General features: G+C 43.6%; 1 protein-coding gene across 2 annotated transcripts; it reads right to left on the bottom strand.

The window, feature by feature from the left end:
* Positions 1–545: 545 nt before the first annotated feature.
* mcmbp (minichromosome maintenance complex binding protein) lies at positions 546–8,847 on the bottom strand. 2 transcript variants are annotated; one of them, XM_076975484.1, is made up of 16 exons: positions 8,637–8,847; positions 8,227–8,312; positions 7,778–7,918; positions 7,450–7,491; positions 7,150–7,239; positions 6,875–6,998; positions 6,494–6,648; positions 5,212–5,309; positions 4,936–5,105; positions 4,719–4,842; positions 4,027–4,144; positions 3,743–3,908; positions 2,352–2,485; positions 1,539–1,703; positions 1,093–1,181; positions 546–981 (listed from the first exon to the last, which is right to left on the bottom strand). In XM_076975484.1, the coding sequence occupies exons 1-16, from the start codon at positions 8,692–8,694 to the stop codon at positions 855–857; spliced, it is 1,887 nt and encodes a 628-aa protein (XP_076831599.1). In that variant the 5' UTR covers positions 8,695–8,847; the 3' UTR covers positions 546–854. The 2 variants fall into 2 exon arrangements, with proteins under 2 accessions (XP_076831599.1, XP_076831598.1); XM_076975483.1 differs by having other exon boundaries at positions 7,150–7,242; positions 8,637–8,845.
* Positions 8,848–9,269: the final 422 nt, after the last annotated feature.

Here is a 9,269-nt window from a genome sequence, read left to right as displayed (position 1 = left end):
ATACCACACCTACATATTTTTGCATGCTAGTCTCAGCTTGCGAAGAATTTATGACCCGAGGAAATTTTGCTATGCACTGGGACCCCTGGAGTGGTATTGGGAAATTTCCAGTACTACAGCATTAGTTGAGGTGGCTCAAGGAGAAGACGGCAGTGGACAGTAGTTCAGGAAAATATGAACATACCATAGGTGTCAAATTACATGTATCTGAAAATATTATGGATCCCAAATATTATGAAGTATGATCTTGCAAACTGAAGCAGCACCACAGGGTTTGAGAGTTGTATACACACGGATGTGCCATATCAAACTCGAGTGTCTGAAAATGGTCTTTTCCTCAGTAGGGTCTGCCTGATGCCATCAGGCTGAACTGCAGTAAATTCCAGGCATTCAGCTGCAGGGTGAGAAACAGTGATCACCCTGCCACACAGGAATTCTCAGCCCACAGGGAGAGAATGTTTGGGCTGGCCAAAGCTTGGAACGCACAAGGCATTCGATAAAAACAAGCAGCATAAACTGTGAGAACAGACATCCATAAAACAGAATAACGTTTTACAGACATCAAGTCCAATTTTTATTCTCCAATATGCTGAACAAGACTAACTTAACATAAGATGGTGTTACACGTTATATCAATTTTCAAGTCTTCTGTACACAATGTGTTCCGATTTATCAAAAACATTTATTCAAAAATACCTATTTATTTATTTCCTTTTCTTGGTCACACCTTTAAAATGGTGAAGTACAAAAAAAAAAACCCTCAGTACTGTACAAAGACATGAAGGAACCTGAATTTTTATAACGCAGATAACGAGTTGGTAAATCTGGATGTAAATGTTGGAAAGTTGACTAGGTCAAGGCTCATTGCCATTCACACATTCTTGCTGCTGTGTCCGGCTGTGACGCACCATCTCTAGTTGTTTGGCTTTAATCCAACCATCTCTTGAAAGAGTTGTCTGGCCATAGCTTAAAGAAAGCAATCTGTAGGTCAAAAGATCACCTGTTAGGAGTCCCATACTTAACTATACAGTCATAGACTGGGCACTAACGAAGTTACCAAGAAGAACTATAAAATAAAGTTATCAAACCCACCTTGCAACACTCAACATCCTATGCAGGTCCTCAGCAGATATGCTCTGGGGGTCATCCTTGCGCATTTCAACAAAGTCCTCCTCCACTGCCTACAAATTTAAGATAAAAACAGGATCAACTTCTTGGGTTGTGTGCAGACAAACAGATAATATAACAATTTTTTGTTACATTTTTTTATTGCAGTGATAAAATGAAGCCTAATTTGTGAACAATGTCTCTAAGGACTCCCAAGTTTAATCACATATTAGCTACATGTATATATATTTTAAACAGTTCAAAAGTGTGGCCAATGGTGAAAGGCAAATGGGGAAATGACAAACCCCTCCAATTAGCAAAATCTTAATTCATACCTGCTTTAATAATTAGCTTTTTGGAAAAAAACCTGAAGACATACAGACCCACACACAAAGTAAAAAACAGAAAGGGTAAAACCACCGCCTGCTGACCTTAGTGACCTGCTCAGAGATGCTGTAGTCCAGTAAGTGTGCCACAGTGAGATATATACGGTACTTGTTGAGCTGGGATGGAAGTTGTGCTAGCTGGATGGCCTTGAGGTACTCCTCCATGTTGGGCGGACTCACAGTGGGCCGGAGGTGCACCTGGCTGTCACACTGCAGAGGAGAGAGTACCGAGCTAAAGCAAATGCAAGCAAATGACGTCCTTCCCAGATCATGTGTCAAATGTGCTTTCGGGTTATGCACCATTTCCAAGCTCATCGTTCTGAAACGTTGCGAGAGATACAGGAGGACAAAACGTTGACAAACCAAAGCCATGCTTGTCTAAAAGCAAATTTGAACCCGCCTCAGAATAAACGGTCTTTCCAAAGTGCGATACTGTGTGGCGGTTTGTCAAGTTTACAGTGCTTTCTTTGTCATTAAATGGATGGTCTGTCCCGGCCTCTTGCTCTCCTGTGTCCTTGTAGTGCAGCTGCAGCCATGGTAACCCATGAGCCAACACACAGGAATAGCACAGCACATTCCACAGGCTGTCAGCATCAGAGCTGAAGCTGCATAGAGAGCCCAGGAGGGGAGCTGCCGAGACCTCCGTGGAGCGGAGAGAAACACGCCGTCTCTCTGGCTGCCCGGCGGAAAGAGGCAGCAGTGCACATGCCGACCTCCTGAGAGCAGCGCCGAACCCAAACACTGGCGCCTGGCGGGGTTTGCTTGACCCTCTCCGTCCACATTTGCCCTCTGGCGTCCCAAAGTGCCCAGCGGCAGATGTGTGCGAGAAAAAAGACGAAGCAGAGCTGCGGTCCTTACCGGGAGGAGCGAGCGGCCCTCGGACGTGACCAGCACGTTAATATTGCAGGGGAATTCCATCTGGTGGTAGCTGAAGTCATAATCGACCTTCTGCCAAGAGATCAGGTTTGCCAGGGCAGTAATGTTCCGTACGCCTACACAAAACACACACACACACACACACACACACACACACACACACACACACACACACAGGGCTTCACATAGTCTTCCAGGAGGTGCAGCGAGTGCTAACTGCCCGACTGCTACAGCTTGCTGAACGACGACCGACGGCATATCAAGAACGCGCGAGAAAGGCTGCAGCGGAAACCTGGAGTCTACCAGGCATCTGGAAGAAGTGTCGACTGCAGAAGGTGCCTTTCTGAAACAGGCACGGTTGCAAATGGCAGCAGGGAGTCATGTAACCCACACTGCGCTATTCTGTCACTGTTTACCAGCAGCAGTGGAACAGAAGCAGGCAGAAGGACTTGTGCGATGTCTGTGCTCCTCCACGAAGCTCGCGACTGCCGAAAACCCTAATAAGGCCGACATTTCCCCCTGAGGTGCCTCTGCTGTTGATGCTTAAAATACTATTAGATGGGAGTTTATATGGGAATGTGTAAGCGGTTGCACATGTCCATGTATGCATATTTTACTGTTTCAACCTCCAATACTCTCCAGTTTGGTGATGCTTACACCTGACATTTTAGAGTCGGATATTTGAGTAATTGACAGATCTCACTGTATTGGATATATCACTTTACATTTAAATGTAAAGAAACTGCTGTATAATAAAACCACATTGCATAAACTCATCAAGTTTCCCATACAGCTTCCGAGTCAAACTAAAACCTGATGAAGTAAAGGATCTGGTGAAAGACAGACTGGAGTCCTCACTTCTTCAACCTTTCCCTCTAGAGACCCACACACCTGCTGCTTATTCCCTCCCACGCGCTGCATGTGTGTATGGGGAGGAGATGTCCCACTAACCAGCTATTCCAACAGGACTGTGATGAAGTTTTATGTTGCTGATAACAGACTACTGTGCAGTCACACAATTTTATCTCATCTATTTTAGTCTTAGAAGTCAGGATGTTATGATGGTGTGCCTCAAGTGTTGGTGGGAAAAAATTTATAAATATCAGTAACTGATAACTGGCAGGTAAAATTATACATCCACTAGGTGGCAGTGTTTAAATTTTCAAAAACCTTAAAAGGTGGAACTCCAGATGCAAGTTTACATAATCGAGTATGGTTGTTTAATCAAAGATGACACTGCCAAGAAATGTCAAAAGGGTGGAAACGAATCTTTAAAACCTTTCAAAATGTAAAAAGCACATTTCCTCTGATGCAACTCGGTTGGAAACCGAACAGTGATTTAACAAGCGTGAAACGTGTGCTGCAGTGCTGACCTGTAGCGTCCAGTTGGCCTTGCTCAAGCTGCGTCTCGTCGAGAAACAACGAGGTGTTGCTGGCCAGCTGGAGAATCCCACTCACCAGCCGGTTGGCTGTGTAGTCTTTCCTGGGCACCATTGGCAGGTTATTCATGTTGTTGAGACTCATACACAGCCGGTATGACTGGACAGACCACAACATAACACAAGGTGAAAACTTATTTCTGTGCTGGAGCTTTGGTTTTGTCAAAGAGAAGAAACAAGCCGGCGATCCATGTACTCAACGACCCCAGAGTACTCACAGACGGCAGTAGCTGCTGGATGATCTGGTAGAGCTGTTCTGTGTATGAGGAGTTGTGTGGGCAGCCGCTAATATTGAGGGCAAATTTGCCCAGGGGAAGAACATCTCTGCGGGCGTACCTAAATGGGTACATACACACAGGATTCCACATGAGGACAGAAACCAGGCATTACAGACTCATCCTGACCAATCACGTTCAATATAAACCATCTTATACGTCATGAATGTGGTGCAATTCTTTATCCTGAAATCTAAGCACTATAGAATTCAACATAGGACTCTGCAGCTGCAGCTGATAAACACAAAGTTACAGAGAGGAAACCTAACGAAACCGAGCTTAAATTTTCATTCTTCATTCATTCGCATTCTGTATGCAAACAAATGTTTAATTGGGGGTCTAATGTGTCTGTGTGTTATAACCTATGACAATTCTGAAAACAGACCACGCAGTCCAAGGGAGTGAATGTTCTAGGTGAAATTTGTGAAGAGCGATCCTGCATAGACTTCACACATAGTCACGGCTATCTCGCCCTCTCTAACGCAACCAGTACGCATCTTCATCTCACGGCCGACTACACACACTCCTGTGCCCTGCTGCGTGAACATTTACCAATGCAGAAAAACATGGGAGGATATTGTTTTGGGGGGTCCAATCACAAGGTGACATCCCTGGGGGTGTTTTGATCCACTCACACGCTGGAGATGAGGTGGAGGAGGAGATACTCCGCTGCCAGCACGTCTCCCAGCAAGACGTGTGTGAAGTACGTGAGGAGTTCGCCTCTGACCGAGTTCATCTCGCTCAGAAAACCGCTTGGAACTGAGGACACAAACACCCAACGTAGCTGACCGACATGACTAATGTGTACTATAGCAAGCAGAACACAAGGAGAATGAAGAATGGGCATCTTACGGGCTCCTTTGTCCTCCGAGACAGCAGGTGGCAGAAGTGGGTTGTTGTGCTGTAGGGGCTGGGCGTACAGCACGTGGAGGCGAGGGACAAGAGACGCGGGTGGACTGTGGGCTCTCTGCTCCTCAGCAGTTTCCATGCCGTCTGTCGGATCCAACAGAGATGACGCCTCCCTACAAACAGGCACTTTCATTCAGGAAACGTCTAGACGGCAGGAGTGATGGGTTCTATTCAAATATCCAAATAAACAAAGAAAAAAAACACCTAAGGAAAGCCTACTTGTCATCAGCTATGAAGCTCAGTGCAGGGTCGACCGAGAGAACACCGAAGACCTCCAGCATATCGTTGAGTCTGAAGCTGTCCCACTCCTCATACATCTGCCAGTGTTACACAGAGGGAGAATCTAAATAGGGAAGCAGTTCTCTGGCTCGGTGGGAAAAAGCGCTCATGTCAGGCACAAAAAAAGCTTTAGAATTTTGAAAGGTTTGAAAATGACAAAATATTTTATATATAATATTCCAATTAGCGCCACATATTACGAGAATAGACATAGCTAGATCGCTATATCTATAATGGTTTTGTGATTTTTTGATTATAATATAAATGACATTTAAAAACACACCGGTAAATGCTGGCTGTGACATGGTTAATGGTCATCCTGCATATAAAAATATTTGGTGTATCATATGAATATAACAGTACACCCCCCCCCCCCCCCCCCCCCCCCCCCCCCCCCCCCAAAGACCCACAACTCACTCTCAACTGGAATCAACTGGGATGTTCACAGCAGACAAAAATATGGCACATTTTCGAGGTACACGGGAAGAGATCAGAACATAATGTCACTACTAAATACTGATACTAGTACTGCAAAATGTATCAACAATTAACAAATTGTTATACAGTAGCTAATGAGATAAATGTGCAACACGGTGTCTTGGTGGTTAGCACGTTTGCCTCTCAGCACTGGAGTCTTGGGTTCAAGTCCCTATCTGAGTGGAGTTTCCATGTTCTCCCCGTGTCTGCGTGGGTTTCCTCCCACAGTCCAAAGACATGGAGGTTAGGTAAATTGGCCCTCTCTGATTCCCTGACAAATTCTCCCTGAGTGTGTCTGTGTCTCTGTTCAATACAAAGTAGTTGTTTGAGTGTGTGTGCATGAATGTGTGTGTGCTTGTATGTCCAGTGGTGGATGGTGCTCTGCCACTAGGGTCTGTCCTCTCTCCCCTTCCTGCACCCCATTCAGCCCCCCAGGGGGCTGTGGATCCCGGTAGAGAGTATACTGTGTGCAATTGGCTGCCGCTTCTCGCCGGTGTGTGATTGGTTGTGTAAGAGTTGTACCAGTGTTAAAATTGTAAAGCGATCTTGGGTATCTTGAAAGGTGCTATATAAATTGAACATTCATTCATAAATACTGAATCTCATTGTTGTTCCTCCACAGTTTAACAGCCATCTTATTGACAACTCAATAATCCAATCAGAATCCTCCACCAAAGCTGAGGTATTCTGACGACATCATACCTTTGTAATCTAAAATAAAACTAATATACGAACTGTGCCCTACTTTGACCAGGCAGGCTGGGCCTTGTTCTCCAGGAAGGGGAAAGTTGAGATCCAGGTTAGATGAGCAGTGAGTAGAAGCACCATTCTGACTGGGAGCTTCTGTCTCCAGGCGCTTTGATTCCACATTCCTACAAGAATCAACTACGTTCTGAGGTCCTACAGAGAGAAGAAGGGAATGCCAGCTCAGATAATATATAATATAACGATTTTAGATAAACTCGTTTTTATTTTGCCTGTCCTAATGACATCGATCAGTCAGGTCCAAGCATTCATTTGAGAAGTCTGAGAACCTTCTCTTCTAGATAATTACGATCAAACTAAACATTTGACAAACAAAAATGCAAAAACAAAAGGCATTTGACAAACAAAAATGCTCTACAACCTGAGCTTAATTCCTTCTGTTGCTGCATGTCCATCTCGTCGTCCTCTTCATAACTACGTTTGTGCCTGTTTGGGGTGTAGGATGTGGACGCAATCACCCGTGCTTGACTGGAACATGCATAGCTGTTCTCAACAGTGAAGGACCAACGTTTTTAAAAGCATCGATTTTCTCATAGTCGTAAGGATTTACTTGGTGCACAATACTTCCTCAAAACAAACAAGCACTGTGCTCTCAATTGTTCCAAGGGCTGAGAGCTTGTACAAGAAAAAGGATATTTCCTTCACCCACTTAGATTCCCCTGGGATAGGGACACAATAGAACGTCTGTCTCTCTGAAGTTACAATGTTTCTTGAGTTGAAATCCACCTGCTGAGATTCAACAAGCACAACTTCATTAGAATAATGATAGTCATTGCATTAGTAAGTAATAAAAGAAAAATGACAAATTATTCATTTTTGTATACATGTAACTGTGGTATGACTTGAAATTACTTGTACATAAATAATTATTCATACAACAGACACATAGAAAATAAGTTTTTAATTAATCAACATTGTTAAAGATAGTTCACTCACCCCACAGTCAGTAATGTCTTTATACTTTCCACATCTCAGTTCCTGAAAATTTAATCCAAAGATCAAAATGCAGTGGAATACAGGCAAACAAATGTCCTCAAAACACATTCATAGTTAAGAACCATTTTAACCTCAGAACTCAAATAACATTTCAAAAAGATGAACATTTGAGACAAACAACTGTATATTGTGGATGTGAAAAACAATTATGGTATAAATATCCAATCCAAACTCAAGAACTCTTCGAAATTGTGTAATTAAAACATGTTTACAAAGCATACATAATATGCACAATTACAAAGCATACGTAATAACCATACTGGCTCACTTTTGAATTTGTTGAGGGATCGGCTCTCTCGTAAACCCCCATGAAGAATTCTGGATCAAACATGTCCTGGATCATACAGCGGAACTTCACTAGACTGTTGGGCTTCAGGTAGTGCAGGGGAATATCATTTAGGGAGGGGACCTAAACAACACCAAACACACCAGTGAATCACTCTACACACACACACAACCCCAAACATCTGACCACGATACAGGGCGTTAGAGTTACTAGGTCGTCTAAACAGAGTATGTTTCAACATGACCAGCAGCACATATAAACACATAAGCGGGGTTTATGAAAATTAACCACAGTTAGTAAAACTGCAACGTAATTACATGAAACTGCATGATGACAGGAAGTAATATCCAACACACACACACACACACACACACACACACACACACACACACACACACACACACACACACACACACAGGTAAGAACATTACCCAGGATTTGGCGTCGTTTACTTTCAGTTTCTCTTTGAAGTAGTCCAGCACCTTTCGTTCCCATTCTGGACTGGACTTCCTCTGTGCTGTAGAGAAACACAACAGTTATGCACACAAACTTCATCACCTTACACCAGTCACGTTTTAAACACGTTTAAAGCTCCAACACCTTTACACGACAGCTGACCTAGCTAGATAGAACATACGAGTTAGCTGGTTAGCTGATCATTAATTAAACAGTAAATCACGCAACTAAAACTAGCCACTTAGATGACTTAGCTGTAGCCAGAAGCTAACTAGCCTAGTTAGCTAAACAGCTAGCTCAACTAGCTAACGTGGCTAACGCAGCTGCACAAGTAACAATTCAGCCCACGCCAAACATCACTGCGCCGCCGACTCTTGCATCCTACCAAAGATGCCATCGACAACGCCCAGCGGGTTATTTATCCAGGCTTCGTTTGAAGGCATAGTGGACGTCTTCGAAAGATATGAAAGATGTGAAAGATGATTCAAACTAAATATTCTGCTCGCACAAGTACTTCGGACAAGTTTCCCCAAACACGTCTACGCCGCACGATTCATGGTGGCGGGAAAATTGCGTCACGGACGGCAGTCACGTGGCATTGGGCGCACGCGCACGTTCCACGCGCGACAAGGCGGATGTAAATATATCCGATCAGGTGTATAAATTTTGTTCTGCTATGAAAGGAAGTTGCTCTGCAACAAAACTTTGACTTTAATGTTCGTTGGGCTAAATACCAATTGAATTTCTTGCTTGAATTGCATATATTTGGAGAAGAGCCATTGTTTTTTTTATTTGTGGAAAATGGAAAGTTCTACCATAATGAATATATTGTCTTGAAACGTTAAATGATAGGGCAATACAGCTAATAAAATGCCAAATCTCTGACACAGTTCAGCAATGTTCAGCACTGCTTCGTGTCCATCGATTTCTAATAAAACTTTATTTTTTTGTTTAAACATGGGAAAGCAAAGTTGCAGGATATAGCTAAACTGTCAAGTCTCATTCCGAGCCGCGACTG

The sequence above is a fragment of the Brachyhypopomus gauderio genome, chromosome 15, assembly GCF_052324685.1.
Source record: "Brachyhypopomus gauderio isolate BG-103 chromosome 15, BGAUD_0.2, whole genome shotgun sequence".
NCBI classification, from domain to species: domain Eukaryota; kingdom Metazoa; phylum Chordata; class Actinopteri; order Gymnotiformes; family Hypopomidae; genus Brachyhypopomus; species Brachyhypopomus gauderio.
Note: the sequence above shows the minus strand (reverse complement) of the source record. Positions and strands in the feature narration are given on the sequence as shown.

Coding starts and splice junctions, on each gene's coding strand:
- mcmbp (XM_076975483.1), bottom strand. CDS start 8,694: ATGCCTTCAAACGAAGCCTGGATAAATAACCCGCTGGGCGTTGTCGAT. Junction 7,243..7,449: donor AAGACATTACTGACTGTGGG/GTGAGTGAACTA, acceptor GTTGAATCTCAG/CAGGTGGATTTCAACTCAAG. Junction 6,649..6,874: donor ACAGAAGGAATTAAGCTCAG/GTTGTAGAGCAT, acceptor TTCTCTCTGTAG/GACCTCAGAACGTAGTTGAT.